The sequence below is a fragment of the Calypte anna genome, chromosome 12 (genome assembly GCF_003957555.1).
Source record: "Calypte anna isolate BGI_N300 chromosome 12, bCalAnn1_v1.p, whole genome shotgun sequence".
Lineage (NCBI taxonomy): Eukaryota > Metazoa > Chordata > Aves > Apodiformes > Trochilidae > Calypte > Calypte anna.
The window spans coordinates 18,371,825-18,390,275 of record NC_044258.1 but is presented as its reverse complement, the minus strand read 5'-3'; the positions used below and the strand labels follow the sequence as shown (position 1 = coordinate 18,390,275).

Below are 18,451 nucleotides of genomic sequence, written 5' to 3'. Positions count from 1 at the left end.
CCTGTCCATTCTAGCATCCAGTGTCACTGGAGATGGGCTTGAGCCTTTGTCAAATCCTTACTGGGCAACTAATCTGGAAAGCCAGTACCTTGCTCCTGTGCCTAGGGGCGGATCTGTACCAGAACAGATGCTTTCCCATCAGTCTGGGGCATCTGATTTCTTTTTTGAGTGCTGCTGTAGGATCTGACCAAAGCAATGGATGTGGTTTCATCCTATGCTGCCTTGCATTTCCATGTACAATCTCCCACCCAATATCCAGGGATGCTTCTCTTCTTGTTATGTGCATCTGTGGCAAAAAGCTGCTTCCTTGTAGCTAAACATCTTTTGAAGGCACAAGACTCCTTCAGTATTTCTTAAAAACAAGGGATGTACTAAACATCAACAGGTTGATTTGATGTAGATGAGGAAATGACTCATCTGTTCCTGGTGAGTTCTTCTCCTGGAACTAATCCCATGTAGGAATAAGTTTGCAGTCATAAAAATATTTCTTAGCGTAGGTTTCTTGGATGTTGGCAGAATGCCACCAGCACCTTCTCCTGTGGAAAACAGATCTGGGAAACTTGCAGTGATTTGCTTTGCTCTTTGGAGGTTTCATAAGGGTGAGGATCCATTTGCTGTGGGGAAGAAAATGGCTATCATCACAGAGTATGAGGCTGCTCTTGTTAAAATTCAGTTTTCATTAAGAGTTACAGCATTCAGACAGGAGCAGTCTGTATCATAAAGCAGGATGGGTTTGCATTTTAACAGTAATATCCTTTTTGTACATTATAAATGGATGCCCAGGATTTTAAAATGCATCTTATGCCAACAGTGCCTGTCAGGATTGTTTAGCTTGGATTGCTTGTGTATTGCTAACAAGATTCATTACACTGATAGAAAATCTTATTTGCTTATCAAATTACTTGCAAAATGAGGAACCAGTCCTCGAGTCCTGCTTTTCTGCGACTTGTTTGATGTCATGGGGGCTTCTGGTGACAAATCACTCTTGTAAATATGAAAAGGTAAAAAGAGTGGTGTTGGTTTAACAGATTTTCTCTGAGCTCCGTGGCTTTGCAGCAGTCTGTGTTTTGATGGTGGGCATATTCTTGTCAGTTACAATTTTTAATTAGTTAATTGTGGAAAATGCCATGATATTGAAACTCTTCTTGAAGGGAGAGCTTAAATATCTTTAAGGAGTCTCCTCAGTTTCTTCTTTGTCTTCCAAGCTGCAGAAAACCTTTCATTGGAAAGCAGCTGCTTTTTCTAACATTAAAGCTGAAGCCTCACCTCTAGACAATTAATGCTTCATTTCAGCAAGACAAACGCTGGGGTTTTTGTTATTAATTAAACTCATCACAGATTTTATTACATCTGAAGGAGAAGTTGTGGCCAGCGGCAATTCTGATTTTTACATAAATTACCAAGAAGAAATTTTCAAGTGCTTTATCCTGCATTAAAATTTTGGAAATATTAATGAGCACCAAGGCTGCACACCTCTATTTGTACAGTTCTGTCTAGTGCAGTTTAAAAGATGGTAGAATAGAGCAAGTAATTCCGATTTTTTTTTTTTTCTTTCCAAAGGGTTGCAGAGCTTGGATGCATTTAATAGTAACCCCTAACAGAATGCTTAAATTTACAGTCTAAATACTTAATAAAGAATGATGGTAACTCCCAGTGTCTTGGGGCTTCTCTTTGCTAAGTTTCTTCAGAGGTAGCTCGATTCCAGGTATTTAGAATCTGGGTATTTCCTGCATGGCTGCAGTCTCCTGTGCCTGGGGAAGTTGCTTTGGAAGGTTCTCAGCCATTCCTGCCATGTGCTGTGGGTTGAACAGAAGCCTCTCCCCAGCTGCTTTTTGGGTTAGAATGATCCAGTGTTGGCAATGCAGAGTTTCAGAAGAAGTGAGGTCTTGAAGTTGTCTCAGGACAGTTGGCAACTTGGGATTACTTCTCCAACCATTCCCTTATCCCTTCATCCCTGTCCCCTGGCAGCAGCTATTAAAAGTCATTCTTTATTTCCCAGGCTGTCCCTGCTGAAGAGATAAAAGCTTAGAGCTGGACTGGTTTGCCTTTCTTCTGCTGGTTGGTGTAATGAAATGAAGATAAAGCTTTCACTCATTACCTGAATAGCCATCTTACTGAAAAGCCACCCTCCTGTTCTTTCTGCCTTTTGATAGCAAACCAGACAGAACCATTCCAGGCTTCTCTTCAGCCATTTCATTGATTAAAATACCTTCTGGAGTCTCTGTCCTTTGCTAATGCTGACCAAATGATGACCAAGATGGATGAGTTATCTCATATGGGGTGATAAATCCCTAGGTCTTGGTTAGTACCTTTAATCTTCTATTTCTTCCCTGCAAAATAAACCTCATTGCTGTACGAAGGAGCTCTGCAGATGACTCCTGCTACAGAAATACCAAGGGCAGCAGGAGGGAAAACCCTTTTCTTTGCAAGGAGAAAGATAAAATACTTTGGGATGGGGGAACACGAGGGGAAAGGACTTTGGGAGAAGTTTGCTGTGCAGAACAGAAGGTGGATCAGCTCCTTATTTGGGAATCTCAGGACACAGCAGGGGGAAAGATGGATGTGAAAGGGGTTGTGAATGGCATTTGAAGAAAAGGGGAGGTGACACTGTGGTTGCAAACTAAAGCTGAATAATTTGGCAGATGTTCAGTGAAGACAACAGAACTGAGAATAAATACTTTGTTTTGCATTTTAAAATGCCCTCCAGAAGAAACTGTTCTGATGTTGTTGTTCAAGATGATGTTCTAAAGGAATGCTTTAGATTTTTTATTTTGATAATATTAAATATGCTGCTCCTAGCCTCTTGGACAAAAGCTTCATTTTTGCCATAATTAACCTTTCAGTTTCTTGTTTAATAACAAAGGAGATAATATTACCCTTTAACTTTTCCAGTACTTGGATGTACATAATCAGTGATGAGATTTCAGGGGTCAGCATTTATCAGGGACTAGAACACAATTTTCACACTTGCTTTTCAATAAAAAAAAATTACAAAGTTGTAAAGCAGAAGCTTAACTTCAGCCTTATTGCTGAATGTTTGAAAACCTAAGCAAATAAAAGCTCATTTATATTCTTGTCTGGTTAGCACAATCAGAACTTATTGATGCTAAAATGAACCAGATTTCCATAACTATAAACAGAATATTAAAATACAGCTGTTTAATATAGCATTGATATATTTTCCTTCTTGGTTGGAACAAATATTTATAACTTTGTTGACTTTTTAGCAGCCTTGTAATGGAGTCTGAAGCATTTCAAGCTCATGCCTTTAGACAGGAATGTCCTTTTGCTAGGCAAGGATTTTGGTGTCTCTTGGAAGAGAAAGGAGATAACTTGTAGGTGTTTGGGTTTGGTTACTTCTTACTCCTGTACAGGTGAGGGTTGGGTGTTCAGGTGCTGTGAAGTCAGAGTAGAAACCTTTGGGTGGAGAAACCACTTTATTTGAACCAGTCACAGGAAGTATTTGGAGTATTTTAACCCAACTGGGGGGAACAGAGCAAGCCTGGGTGAAGAAGGGAAGGTTTGGAGGAACTATGCAGTGATGTACATGTGCACTGAAGCCAAGTGGATGTTGCCTTGTGGTGTTAAAGAAGAAACCCAGAACAGTGACACAAAGGGCTGGGGGTTATAGGGAGACGTGGTTTTGCATTTCGATGGCTTTGACCTTGTCTAGGTGTCTTAGCAGCTTCCCTTCAGATGGCCAAGAAAAAGCTTCATGATTCTTGCAAGGATCTATGTGAAAAGAGTCACAAACCAGAGACTTTCTGCTTTGTTCTGAATTTGGTCCCATCTTCTGTCATTTTAAGTGCCAAGAGTGAGAAACTGGTGGGTTGGGAAGGGGCAGTGGGCTGTGTCAGGAATTTATTTTAAATGAAAAGAAAATTTCCCCCTTCCTGTGCCACTCCTCCAGCATGGCAGATCTGAGAGGTTCCCAAGGCCACCTTGTCCCTGCAGCTTGAAATGCTTTGCAGAATCATTCAGTGCATCCTTGGGTGCTCTGCAGCAAAGGACTGCAAAGAAAAATGGAGTGTTCATTTGCCTTTGGGGGTTGTTGTGCAATGAGAACTTCAAAATGTTTTAAACCTGAATTAAAAGCAGCTTAATTTGCATAGTTGAGGGTAATTACTGTCTATTTCATCCTGGTTCCTCATGCAGCTATTTATAGCTCTCTGTAAAATCCCCAAATAGTTCAGTGTTGGACTCTGGGAAGATTCTCTCCTGCTTCAGAGGCTGCAGATAAAGGTTTTGCCATTGGGAAAGAACTGAATGGCGAATTTGCTGACATTGAAGGTACCAGGGAAGGTACCTTCCCTGAGAACCTGCCGTGGGATTCAATCCACACTGATGCAAATGTACCCCAATATAAATCATGCAATGGAACCTTAAAGGAACTTCAGATCAGCTCCTTGGTCACTTTAGGATGCTCTTGCACAGGTTGGAATGGTTAAAGTGCAAGTAAGAACTGGTTAGGAACTCTACTGTGTGCTACAGAAATTTTTTAGTTCATTTTAGTTCATTTTGCTTGTATATTCTAGATAACTTTCTGGTCTTGGTGCTGCCAGAGGTCAGCCAGTGGTAGAGACTTTATGAATTGGGCCTTTTAAGGTTTCATCACATTTCTCATTTTCTTTTTTTTTTAAGGTTCACTGTGCAGGAAGGTCTCATGTCAGGTGATTTAATGGCTCAAGGCAGCTGTGGGGGAAGGTAGTGGAAGGAAATACATTTTCTCTACATTTTCCAAAATGTGAGGAAACATTTATTTGATATCAACAGCTTCAAAATGGGGCAGATTCATTCCTTCCTGAGAGGTTTTGCAATAGCTGGGAAGCAATTCCAGCAAGCTCTGAGAAGAGGACTGTGTCTCTGGAGATAAACTACTGACATAGATGGTTCCTTGGCTTTTTAGGGGGAGAGGGTGGTGTGGCATTTCTTCCTGCTTTTAAAATTTAAAATAATTGCCTTTTGCAGCTGTGGGGGAAAAACTAAATCTGAATTTTGCTCACTAGCCTATGCAAAACTTTGCTGCAGACCACAGACTGGAGTTTAAAGAATAGAATCAGCCTTGTAATTTTCTGTTTTTTGAAAATATGTTTCGTAAAATGTGAAGATTCATCTCAAATTCCAGATCTCCATCCACAGCACTGATGCAGAACAGGAATATTTAACTTTTATAAGAGTTTACAAGTGAGCAACTGCAGAGTGGAACATATTGCCTCTTCTTTAAAGTTTTTTATCTTAACTTGAATTATTATATTCTGTATATAGTATCTGAAGAGAAAATGAAATTACATGAAAGCAAAGAGTAAATGAGGGAGAAAAAGGAGTTGTTGCAGATCATAACCTTATCACTGGGGGTGACAGATTGAATTCCATTTGAGTTCTCTCCAGTTCTCATCCTTTTTATGTTGGATTAAGTAACAGTTTTTGTCTTCTTATTCCCATAGCAACCTTATCTTTTTCTTCTTTTTTTGATGTAAATCTGTTTGTCTCTTGCTGTCTTTCAAAGCCTGCACATGAATAGCTTGTAAAGGAGGGGGCTGTGATGAGGAGAGATAGCAGAGATTTTGTCATAGGAAATGAGGGGAAAGAGTATTTTGGAGGCATAAATATAAACATCATATTTTTACCTAAAGCTATTTATTTTATTGTTTTCAGTGGAGCTTTTTCTACAGTTTTCCCACTGCTCTAATAGATAATCTGGGCAAAACTCTTTCAGCCAGTTGAAGGCCAGCCCACACGCCCAGCCAAAAATCCAAACTTCATGACCTGCAACTCTGTGGCCTCTACAACTTAAGTGTCACTTCCAATAGAGATGAGTCTTAATTTGCTGTCATTTTGTTCCCTCTGTAACTTGGAATCTCTTCAGAGCTGGGTGGGTGCAAGCAGAGGTGTAGCTGGGTCCTTTCTTTCACAGAATCACAGAATCCTAGGGGTTGGAAGGGACCTCGAAAGATCATCTAGTCCAACCCCCCCTGCCAGAGCAGGTCCACCTAGAGTACATCACATAGGAACGTGTCCAGGCGGGTTTTGAATGTCTCCAGTGAAGGAGACTCCACGACCCCCCTGGGCAGCCTGTTCCAGGGCTCTGTCACCCTTACAGGAAAAAAATTTTTCCGGATATTCAACTTGAACCTCCTGTGCTCCAATTTACACCCATTACCCCTTGTCCTATCACTCGTCACCACTGAGAAAAGCCTAACTCCATCTCCCTGACACTCACCCCTTACATATTTGAAAACATTGATGAGGTCACCCCTCAGTCTCCTTTTCTCCAAACTAAAGAGACCCAGCTCCCTCAGCCTTTCCTCATAAGGGAGATGTTCCACTCCCTTAATCATCTTAGTAGCTCTGTGCTGGACTCTTTCAAGCACTTCCCTGTCCTTCTTGAACTGAGGGGCCCAGAACTGGACACAATACTCCAGGTGCGGCCTCACCAATGCAGAATAGAGGGGGAGGAGAACCTCTCTTGACCTACTAACCACACCCTTTCTAATGCACCCCAGGATGCCATTGGCCTTCTTGGCCACAAGGGCACATTGCTGGCTCATGGTCATCTTCTTGTCAACCAGGACCCCCAGGTCTCTTTCATCTACACTGCTCCCCAGCAGGTCAGCCCCCAACCTATACTGGGACATTGTGTTGTTCTTCCCCAAATGCAAAACTCTACACTTCCCCTTGTTGAATTTCATCATGTTTCTCTCTGCCCAACTCTCCAGCCTGTCCAAGTCTCTCTGAATGGCAGCACAGCCTTCTGGTGTGTCAGCCACTCCTCCCAGCTTAGTGTCATCAGCAAACTTGCTGAGGGTACATTCTATACCCTCATCCAAGTCGTTGATGAAGATATTAAACAACACCGGTCCCAGCACCGACCCCTGAGGGACTCCACTAGTCACACACCTCCAACCAGATTCTGCCCCATTGACTACAACTCTCTGACTCCTTCCTTTCAACCAGTTCCTGATCCACCTCACTACCTGATCACCAAACCCATATTTGATCAACTTATCTACAAGGATGCTGTGAGAGACGGTGTCAAATGCTTTACTGAAATCAAGATAAACCACATCTACTGCTCTTCCATCATCTATCCACCTACTAATTTCCTCATAGAAGGCTATGAGGTTAGTCAAACATGATTTACCCTTGATAAAACCATGCTGACTGCTCTTGATGACCCCCATGTCCTTGATATGTCTGGAGATAGTGACAAGAACAAGTTGTTCCATCACCTTTCCATGGATGGAGGTGAGGCTGACCGGTCTATAGTTACCCGGGTCCTCCTTCTTGCCCTTCTTGTAGACTGGAGTGACATTTGCTATCCTCCAGTCCTCAGGCACCTCTCCTGTTACCCATGACTTACTGAAGATGATGGAGAGTGGTCTAGCAATGACCTCCGCCAGCTCCCTCAGCACCCTTGGATGCATTCCATCTGGACCCATCGACTTATGGATGTCCAGATTACTCAGCTGATCCCTAACCCAATCCTCATCTACTATGTCTAACTCCTCATCTATCTCGACTACTTCTGGGGCTAAATGAATCTGGGGCTCATGCGGAAACCCTGCAGGAGTAAAGACAGAGGCAAAGAAGGCATTCAGCACCTCTGCCTTCTTTATATCCTCTGTCACCAGGGCTCCCAGCTCATTCCTTAGTGGGCCAATATTGCCTCTAGTGTTAGTTTTGTTAGCTATGTATTTGAAAAAGCCCTTTCTATTATCCTTAACCTGACTTGCAAGGTTAAGTTCCAAGGAGGCCTTAGCTTTCCTAATTGCCTCCCTACATCCTCTGACAACAGGCCTATATTCCTCCCAAGTGACCAGCCCCCCCTTCCATGATCTGTAGATTTTCCTTTTCCACTTAAGTTTTCCCAGCAGTTCCTTTTTTAACCATGCTGGTCTCCTAGCTCCCTTACTAGATTTCCTAACCATAGGGACGCTTTCCCTTGGCCCCTGACCCCCAGCTGGGAATTCCCCATGGGAAAAGACTCTGAATCCTCAAAACTGCAGGGATGAGCCCCAAGGTCAGAGTGTAAAACCAGTTTTCTGCAGCAGAGCTCCTCTCCACTCTTGGCTGCATCTTTTTTTTTGCCATTTTAAGGCATTAAATGAGGCTGAAAAAAGCAGCTGTTGCTTCATCTCTGTACATCTTTTCCCCATATTAGTTATTTCACTCGATTGGACTTGCTTAGGATAATAACTGTCTGAACTCCACTGCAGTGATAGTTCTGTAAATTGATAGGAGTCAATTTTTTTTCTTGTGTATCTGTAAGAGGAAGGGTTTTTCACTCAGCCCTGGTGGGCACAGCTTGCTCGGAGCTGGAGCCTGCTTGTGGCAGAGCTGTGGGGACAAAAAGAAAAAAAGGCTTTTTTGGAACTGTAATTTCCCATGCCCTGTGGTCTTGACATGGTTTTGGGGTTCCACCACCTTTTTTTAGCTACTGCCAGAGTCTCCTGCAGAGAGCAGCTTTGCTCCCAAACTTTCTATATGGATTCAAACCTTATTTGTGGGGGAAGAATGGGCATTTTATTTCTAAGCCTGTTCATGTCTCATCCTTTTAATCCCTCTTGTTCATTTCTCTGTTGGCTATCTACGTTTTGGCAATAATTATTTTGGACTTAAGCATTAATTATGTTAACTTACATATTCTTTGGGGGGCAGTAATTAGTGTGCAGAAATTATTTAGCATATGTAGTGTCTAGATCTTGCAGTATAAATTTTCTTGCTGATTTTTGTGGTGAGTAAGGGCAGGTTTGGTCTTTTGTGGGTTGTTTGTTGGTTTTTTTTTTGGGGGGTGGAAGGGGTGGAAGTTGTGTTTGCTTGGCTTTTTTTTAAGCCTTTTGGAACAAAACTTTTTTTAATCACAAAATGTACATAAGGCTTAAACCAGTATGATCCATCATGTTTTTAGTTAGTCTTTTTGCCTAAATTCTGCATTATTTTTACCAAGCACCACTTTTGAAGTGCCAGCTTCAGTTTTTGTAGATGTAAGAATATTTATAAACAACAATTTTGGCATTTCTTGTCGCACCTCTCCCTGCCAAGTAAAACACTAAACAAGAAATGCTTTAATTTTACTTCTGGTGGGGTTCTTCATTTTTATCCTTTTTCCTTTTTTTTTTTTTTGCCTTTCCTTAGAATTTTTGCACTTCAGGGATGTTGTTAAACCTCTGAACTATGACTTAAATGGAAAGGAAAACAGCCTCATGTTCACTGAAAAAATCAAAGCAAGTCATTGCTAGGGAGAGAATTTCAGCCCTTGTTTTATTTGTCAGAACTACCCCAAAGGGGTCTTGTCAGCCTCTTTAGCATACTACAGATAATATTAAGATAATACTTAGACATTGTATAACATTAATACCACATTAAGGGCCTTATCTAAAGCCCATTGAAGTTGATAAGAATGTTCAGTAGACATTTAATGCTTTGATCTTTCAAGCTGCAATTTTACAACTTAGAAAATCAGACATTAAAAAATGTTTTGGTTGCCATAAACACTTCTGTGTTATCTGTGGTGTACTTCACCCTTCATGGGTAATAACACTGCTGGATCGAGAGCCTCCTTAAACTGAAGTTAATAATTAAAATAATTCTAAATGCCTTTTACAGCAACAAGTTGGAAAACATTAAGTTGCTAAAAGGTGTGTAAGAAGCAGAGTTGCCTTGTGGTGTAGCAAACTACACTGCTACTCCTTGGATAGGTAAATATATAGTGAGTATATACAGTAAGTTTTCACTGTAAGTCACCCAGGGCTGCAGGACAATAAATGTCAGATTTAGGAGGGATTGAGAGGAACTATTTAAATGTCTTCACTGCGTATCTTACTTGAAATATCCTCTGATTTGCTGCCAGCCTGCTCTGCTTGCTGGTGTTTAGTGTCAGCTATTTGCTAAGCAAAGGAATCTGAGCACCAAAGCAATGGTACTTGCAGCATTACTCCTATCATGCTTCTTTCCTTCCCTCTCTGTTTTTGTATTGGTAATGTGTTTATGTGTCTCTGGGAGAATCTGGTAGTGAGTGCTGACAGAGAACAAAAGCTGTGAAATGTGGGGAGTCTCATTTAATAACCAAAGATATTCTCTCTACTTACAAGAAGAGGTGCAATACCTGCTTTTCATTTTCCTCTTATTACCTCTCTCAGCCCTGTGCAGTGAGAGATCTTTCTTTTTCATGAATCTCTATGTTTTTAGCCCATGGCTTTTCATTAAGCTGTAGTTAACAATATACTTTTGAGGATTACATCACTCTACGTGGAGCAATTTGATGTAGGAGATAAATCTGCACGTAGAGCATCTGTCACTTAACCATTCAGTTTAGATACCAACAAAAAAGATTATAGGTCCCACTGGGGTTTAGGGATTTCTTCCTTATATACATGTCTCAATCTACTAAACTCTGTAGCACTGGGTTTGTATTTATTTTTATAAATGGAGTAGCAGAGGAGCAGGTAGGTATTTCTGGGCAGTTCTTTCTCTCCACTCCCACAGCTTCTGTTGTCAAACTGTGCTGAATTTGTTAATCTATGCAGTTGCTTGTTCAGGTGTGATCCCTCCTTCAGCCACAAATATTCATCCACTGAAGGATGTGCACATTGGTACATCATGGCATATTAAAGGTTTACTGCTGCCTGCCACAGCTGTCATCTCTTTGACCCTTCAGTAAACTAACAGTCTGCCACATAATTTTGCTTTCATTCAAGTGTAATGCCATTACAGCAGAGGCAGACAGAATGCAATTCTCTAAAGATCTTGTCTTGTTCCCTCTCCTTCCAAGGAGGTTAATGTGCTCAAATGATCCCTGCATTTTCTTTATTCCCTATCTTGCTGCAAGAAGAAAGTGCTCTGTGTAATGTGTTTGCATTTGGGTTTTGAGGATGAAGCAAAGGGGGAATTTGCTTTCTACCAGTTAGGTGGAAGGACTCTTTACCACTCCAATTTCAAATACCTTCCTTTGTTTCCTTTTATTTTTGTAGCTTTTTATTAAAAGGTTATACAGAAGTTTCTCTCATACTCCTTACCATGGAAATAACCAAGGCAAAACATCACCCAGAACCAGCCAAACCACGTTTAAATTTTAATGACACGTGGGAATAACTTGGGTTTAATTGGTGTTTTGTCCATAAATGCTTGTCATGTATGAGCTGGATCATTTAAAAAAACCAAACAACCTTCCCTTCTCAATTTCCTATTAATGTTTGCATTAAATGAGTACTTTGAGGACATATGGAGAGCCTTTTGATCTTGCAGAGCTGATGGGCTGAAACTGGAGTCTGGAGACTTAAAACTGAAACCTTGGTGTGTAAGGAGGCACTTGTCATGTCATTGGGGTTTCCCTTCATGAACTTATTGTAATGTCTAATGATTTGTATCTTCCTAGTGCTTGTAAAGTTATTACTCCTCCTGGATGTGCCAGTATTTTACCCAGGAATGGAGTTAACAACCAAATAAGTCATTGATTTACTGAGTGTCTTGGTTTAGAGGCTCCACACAGCCTCTCAGCTGCTTTCTAAACTCTTGTCCATGATTTCCCAGAAAGTTTCCTCACTCATTCCCCAGGTACCAAAGCTGAGTGTTCATCATGATCTTTTTGACTATTATTAATAATATATTAAGTTATCATTGGAGTTTCCCTCTTGATCACATTCCTTTGCATTCAGCTGTTTTTCACTTTCTGACTTCCTAATACATACCTTTTTCTGGGTTTATTTAAGAGTATTTTTCAGAAGAAACCTAGCATTTTCCTCCTTAATATTTCCTAACTTCAGATCTTAACATATGCTGCTGTTGTTTACCCTTTTCTTTGTGTTTAACTCTTTTGTTTGATTTCATTTAAAGTAATTGTAGCCTTTTCCTAAGCCACTAATATCTTACCCATCATTTATATGTCTTTCCTTAAACTTTTCTAATGGGGATTCAGTGGAATTGCTGTTGTGTTTCTGTTAGAAGCCTTTTTGCCTCGTAAGAAATCCTTCTTTACTGAAAAAAAATTGACCAGAGTTTCCAGTTCTCATCCTTGTGTCTAAACTGTGGGTACACTGTGGGCTTTTTTGTCCATCCACCCTGAATCACACTGATTTGTCACTGGATAAGGTGTCACAGTAGATCAAGTTAGAGTGAGTTCTTATTACAGATCATTGCTTTGTGTAATGAATTTAATTTATTCCAAGTCATGCTTGCAAGAGTCTCCTGCTCTTCCTCCAGACAGCTGGTATTGGATACAGATTCATTCTGAGTGAGGCCAAATGCAATTTTATCATCTGTTTATCCCTTTGTTTAATTGCATAACAATCATTGTTCCTGCTTTTATAAACCAAAACAGGGATTTTTTTTTTTTTATCTGCTTGGGGATTACTCTGCTTGTATTTTTTTTTTTTAATGTCTCATTATATCTGGGTCAGAGCAACAATTAATACCAGGAAAGAGGGTTCGTAACTCGACTGAAGCTCTGACATATGCACTAAAATAGGAGGGACAGAGGTTAGGGAGTGACAAAGGAAATGGAATTTTGGCTTACTTGCAGTGGATGGATTTTGTCTGGAAGTTGCAGTCAGGCTGATGAGTGTTTGAGGAGCTGGGAGCAACAGCAGTGTTTTGCTGGGGTAAAAAGTAGTGGGTTTAGTACTTAAGAACTATAAAAATAAAGCTGTGCCAGAGATTATTCACTTGTTTCTAAGATGCAAGATAAGAAGGAGCTGCCAGGTGACCTTGTTTTGATCTCCTGGATTTGACATCACAGTTTTACTCAGTAACCTTTGCCTCAAACCCTTATCCCCTGTGCAGCTTCTGAACTGCCCCCAGTTTTAATTCTAATTTATCTGGCTCCAGCCTTCAGTTGGTCCCAATGCAAACCATTGATCTATTGACTGCTGAGAAACTCCTGATGGGAGGGTACGAGCATAAAAAAGTTGCTTAGAGTGAGAACACATTTCAGGGTGGATAAGCAGAGCTGCACTGAGTCTGAGTGTGGGTATTGGTGCAACAGCAGAAGGGTCCCTGCTCATCACTTCCCTTCAACATCCTCCCAGGAGCATCAAGTTGGTGCTCAGCAGGAGCTGCCATGGACTTCATGCCTGCTGCAGCTTGCCCTAGGTGCAAAATAATTTGACACCTTCCACTGAGCATTCAGCCACTCAAAAACTAATTAAATATCCTGGGCAGCACTTCTGGAAAGCAGATATTTCCAGAGAAGACAAGAAACTCCCTGCTTTAATAGCAGGAAACTGGTAGGAGCCATCAAGCAGCTCCAAAATGAGACCAGATAGCCTTGATATGGCCTTTGGGCTGTTTTGCTTGATTTGATTCTTCCTTTGCTGTTTAAGAAAGGTTTCTCTCAGGTGCTGCTCTCTGAAGCTTCCCAGCTTCTCTGCAGCATCACCCTCTCTCAAAGAGGTGGGACACAGGCTCTGGAAGCTGGAGGCTTTTTCTGGAAAGTTGGAGCAGCTCCATGAAGACATTACTGTCTCCTCCAGGGTCTATGTTTTTAATTATCTGTGTTGGAGTTCATGGCATCCCTGATGTTTGCAGCTCTGTATAAAGTTGCTCATTTCATATTAATTTGCTGAACCTGTGAGTTTTGATAAGAATTGCCAATATTTGGGAGGTCTGTGACAATTGGATTTTAATGTTGATTAACAAGTTAGTGTATTTTTAGGTGGGAAGCAGCAGCTGGGATCAGACGTCTGGTGATGGGACAAGGACTCATCTGCAGCATCTCTTCTTTGTCATGGTTACAGCTGCTGGAGTCCATGTGGCCTCACCAAAGCTGGGGGGATTTTTGCCAGGTGCTTCATACCAAGTGAGATGGGGAAAAGGACTGATTTTAGGCTACCTGTATCTTGGCAATATGCCCTGGTGAGAACCCAGCTCTATTTTGTGATATGTCCAGGAGGATGAGTCCATTTCCTTAAGGAAGGTGACTGTCTTGGGGAGTCAAGTCAGCAGCAGAAAAAAAATAAATAAAAAAACCCCAACCTGTTTTCATCAGCATGCTCCCAGTGTCTCAAAACAGAGCTGCTGTAGGATGGTTTTCATAGATTTATTTAAAGAAAGTCTTCTTGGAAGCACTCGCACTAATTTAATAAACAAACTTTCAGGTAATTAGACCTAAATCTGGCAAAGCATTTAGCCAGCTGGTAATTAAATGTGAATATCCTGGTGCTCTTCACAGCTACACCTGCTTTGATAGGAGCAGTTGGTGATGGAAGTGCTTTATAGACTGATGGGATATTCTTAGGCTTTGTTTTGAGAAAGCATTAAGGGGACAAAATCTGTGTTGCATCTGAGCTCAGCTGTAGGATAATTTTCTTGAGCAAACAGTCTTCCCTCCTGAGATACTGCTTAAATTACTTGAAATGCTTTGTTCAGTGCTGTGTTTGCCTTGAGTTCAGTGGTAGTTCCTAGATAATATGAATTCATGGAAGGCATGTTTTTTAAAATATTTATTGGAGAATGTCTTTCCTTCAAAGCATGCATTTCCCTTACAGCACTATTTTTCCAGCTCTTTCAGTGCATATTTACCAATGCAAAGCTTATTTAAAAAAAAACAAACACCTCCTCATTAGATGCTGACTCAACTTCCATGCTATTAATGTTCCTCTAATGCTTTTTTATTTTTTTTTATCCTGCTGTCTCTGATCTGTGCCTTCTGTTCTACACAGCCCACAGGAGCATCTCGTGTCTCTCCCTCCTTTTCCCCTGTTACTTCAGACTCTTCTGCCTCTTTCCATGCCACACTCAAATATGTTCCTGCCAATTTCTTTTTAGCATCACTTCTAAATTATTCTCCTTTAATTGTGGTAGGAACATTCAGTTCTTTTCTGTTGCATTTTTTTGCTGCACCCCAAGTGACTTACAGGGTGAGGAAGAGTTTGAGAGATTTGTAAGCTTGATTTTGATGCTGTTTATTCCCACAGCCTGTAAATCCCTGCAGGACTCTGTCACTAGATATTTTACTTTCCTTGCAACAGAACTACTTCCAGGGTCTTTTCTCTGAGCTGTTCTCTCTCTGCAGAAGTTTGCATTTTATTAGCAGGATTTCTATGGATATTAGCAACTCAAATGGACTGAATGAGGCAGGAGCAGGACTGGAAACTAAAAAAAAACCTTAAAATTGTCTAAGTAGTGTTTTGAATTGGAATTAAAAATTGCTTTGAGGGTGGGAGGTGGCTTTTGCTTGCCCTTTCCTGCAGCCTTTAGGATGTTTAGTGCCCAGGGTACCACTGGCTGGTCGAGTGATGCTTCTGCCCTTCCTTTGGGGGGGTCCCAGCTGCTCCTTTTGGCTTTGAAAAATTCTCTCTAGGGTGTGTGTGACCCACTGTACTGTTACCTTCAAGCAGGTAAACGTCCTGTTATGAACTGACAGGTCAGCAGTGTGTCACAGCATGAAGAGATTCAGCAGAGGTTGCTGTGGGGAATAATGTGATTTCCCTGCAATATCAGCCTGACAAAAATGGAACTGTGGAGATGGTTCCCCCCAGCCAGGGAATGTCTTCTGGAGTGACAAATGGTCCTGATTCTCTGTATGCTCTGAGTAATGTTCACTTGTGCCCTGTTAATGTTTTCCATCTCTCCTTTCTATCTCCAACAATAATAGATGATTCCAGCAGTAACTTTTGGTCTTCTCCTTCCCTTCTACCCCACCATGAGTCTCCCAGGTTTGATGCAAAGCCTGAGGAAGTCAGCAGAAGGTCTCACTTTCTCCATGTGCAGCTCTGTTGTACTTTTTCCAAGTCCTGGATGTCTTCAGGCAGTGTGTGTGTTCACAGGCTGTGTATCCCAGCTCTTCTGTTGAGCAGATGCAAATATTTTTAAGAAGCATAAAATTCTAGCAAGTTATACATTCAGTTTCTAGAATTTACCTAAAGAAGTACAAAATGGTTGTGGAAATGTCTCAGTATAGCAATTTTGGGGTGTAGAGGAGTGGGAAAGGTGGGGTTTTTTTATGCACACAGGCATTTTAGGTGGCAGGGTTCTGTTTGTTACCTTTTTTTTTTTTCATTTTGAAGAAAGAAATTTGTCATATTCTGTTTTCTCCAAAAGGTGTCATTACCAATATAGCTATTACAGCAGGCTGAGGGTGTTATTTTTCCTTAAGAGCTGAGAGACTGGTGTTTCATTTCCTTTTAATAATATGACTTTTAGCAGGGCGAGCAGGTTGTGAATTAGTTCTTCATTAAGTGCTCCCATCGAGCACAGTCCCCACTGCAAAACAGCCTATTCAAGGAAACAGCTAAGATTTGGTTATATTGACAGCTAATTTAGGTGCTTGAACATCCTACTAGTACAGATTTATATGTAAAGTTCTGCTGGGATTAATGAAGAGTCTAATGAAGTAATGGGATAGTTTTTTTGGATATTAAGGGACAATTATGTTTGTAGAACAGGAAGCCTTGTCCTGCAGTGATCAAAACATGGTAACATTGCTAATAAACCTGTGTTGGCAGTGCATACATTTTGATTTAAGTGTAATAAGATATTAATGCTTGGGCTTGGAGGTAGAAGCTACTGAATCTTGTTCCTCTCAAGAAAGAGTGCATGTATCCCTTGTTGTTTTCTTTTTGCTTGTTGTTGTTATTTTTTAATTAAAAGTTACATATATATATGAATTAGAGTCTACTAAAAATCATGCCAATATTATGAAGAACTTTTGTACAGATTTGTGTGACTGGGGGTGAAGCATCAACCAGGTTTTGGGCACAGTCTCATATAACAGTGTTGCTGTAAGCAGGGAATTGTGTTTCTGGAGAAGCTTTAACATAAAAAATTCTCTGGAAGTTGGTGTTGTTTTTTTTTAACAACATGTTCTGTAGCATTTCAAAGCACAGGTGTAACAGCAGAATGATCTCTTTGCTTACCTCCTTTAAGCATGCAACATCATAGAAACCAGAAGTATTTTAGAAAGCACTTGCAGGGAACTGCAATCAGTGCAGTCAACAGGGATGCATTCTGCAGGTAAAGATTTAAGATTTTTTTTTTTTACTCTTTGTGCTGCCACCAGATGAGAACAAGGCCTGTTTTACCTTCTACAGATGCTTGAGGCAGTGTATTTTCTTCCCCTCATGAAATCACAAAGCCATGGCTTTTAATTGTCATGACTATCACATGAGCTTCTAAATGATTCTGTTGCAAGTGCATCAAACAGTTGTTCAAGGGGATGATGCCCATGTTATTGTTACTCCATATTTTGAAATCTTAGTCCTTAAAACAGCTTCTTAAATGGCAGGAGAGAACCCAGGGGAATAAACAGTTTTCATATCCTTGCTGGTTTTATATGAAAGAACACATTTCGTTGTTCTTTCTGGGCAGAATAAAAAGTCTTCTCAATAAAGTTTTGTTAGAAGACACAGCACTTTTCCCTAGTGTACTAACTCCATAACCAGCCAACTAACCAAACAAAAAATAATACCACAAAAAAAACCCCAAACAAGCCAAAAAAACCCAATGCAAACCAATCTGTCTTGATGTTCCATGGAACAGGACTAGCTTTGACCTTTAATAGTCTGAAAATGCTACAGAGATTACCTGCAAGTCTGTGGTCTGTAAGCAGGGAATAATTTCCAAGGTTAAAGGCTTGGAATTGTAGAAAGCTGCTAAAGAAATCTTTTACTGTTTTGTACAGTGATTTTTAATTCTTTTCAAAGTGGTGCCATACAATGTGTAAAGAGAATATAGAAGTGAATGAAGTGGTGAGATTTCTGCAGCTGTGTGATTAGTGTGCTCCTTCAGCCACTCTAGAAGGTGGGATGGAGGGCTTCCTGCTAATTAGTGAAAAATTATTCTTTCATTGTAGTACGGCTCCTATTCCTCATTTTCTGATGGATTCTGCACTGTTCCCCCCAAAAAACCAAACTATTCCCCTGGGAGAGCAGACTTCACCTGCAATCAGTGCTGAATACCTTGTGCAGCTCAGCATTGCTACAGACCAAGCTATAGAGCTGAGGTGGGAACCTGCTGGGTACCAAGCTGCCCCATGGTGTGTTGGCCAGCATAAAAGGCAGCCCAGGTTCTGAATTGGCAATAAATGACATTATGTGCTTAGAGAGCAGGCATGAACCAGTAGATTTTAATTACAGAAATTATGCATAGTGCCCAAGATTTATGACTCGCAGTGATTGTGGTGCAAGAAGGCAAAATTTGACCTAAATTCTCTTAATATGCAAAAGAGATATTTGGGGAGTGGAGAATGTGTATTTTAAAGTCCTAATTGCAAAGCTGTTTTCATCTTAATACAGAACAGTCCTTTCATGACTCTGGGGACTTGTATTAGGGGGGTGACTGTGGCTGATGAACCTTTAATTGTTATGAGGGGAGGAGGGAGATGCTTAAAAGGCTTGAAACTAATTGCAGGACACCCCATTTGCATTTCACAGTGAAACTGGTTTGGCTGTGGTTGCAGGTGACCTCCCCAATGTGTCCATCTGGAAGTTCCAAACTTATTCTGTGTGAAAATGTAGGC

At 40.8% G+C, this 18,451-nt stretch overlaps 1 protein-coding gene across 1 annotated transcript in view; it reads left to right on the top strand.

The window, feature by feature from the left end:
- Positions 1 to 16,934: 16,934 nt before the first annotated feature.
- LOC103535134 (contactin-3) overlaps positions 16,935 to 18,451 on the top strand; it is a 52,390-nt gene continuing 50,873 nt past the window's right edge. The window contains exon 1 of the mRNA XM_030458670.1: positions 16,935 to 16,947. Within this exon, the coding sequence (XP_030314530.1) occupies positions 16,935 to 16,947 (13 nt within the window). The remainder of the gene's footprint in view (positions 16,948 to 18,451) is intronic.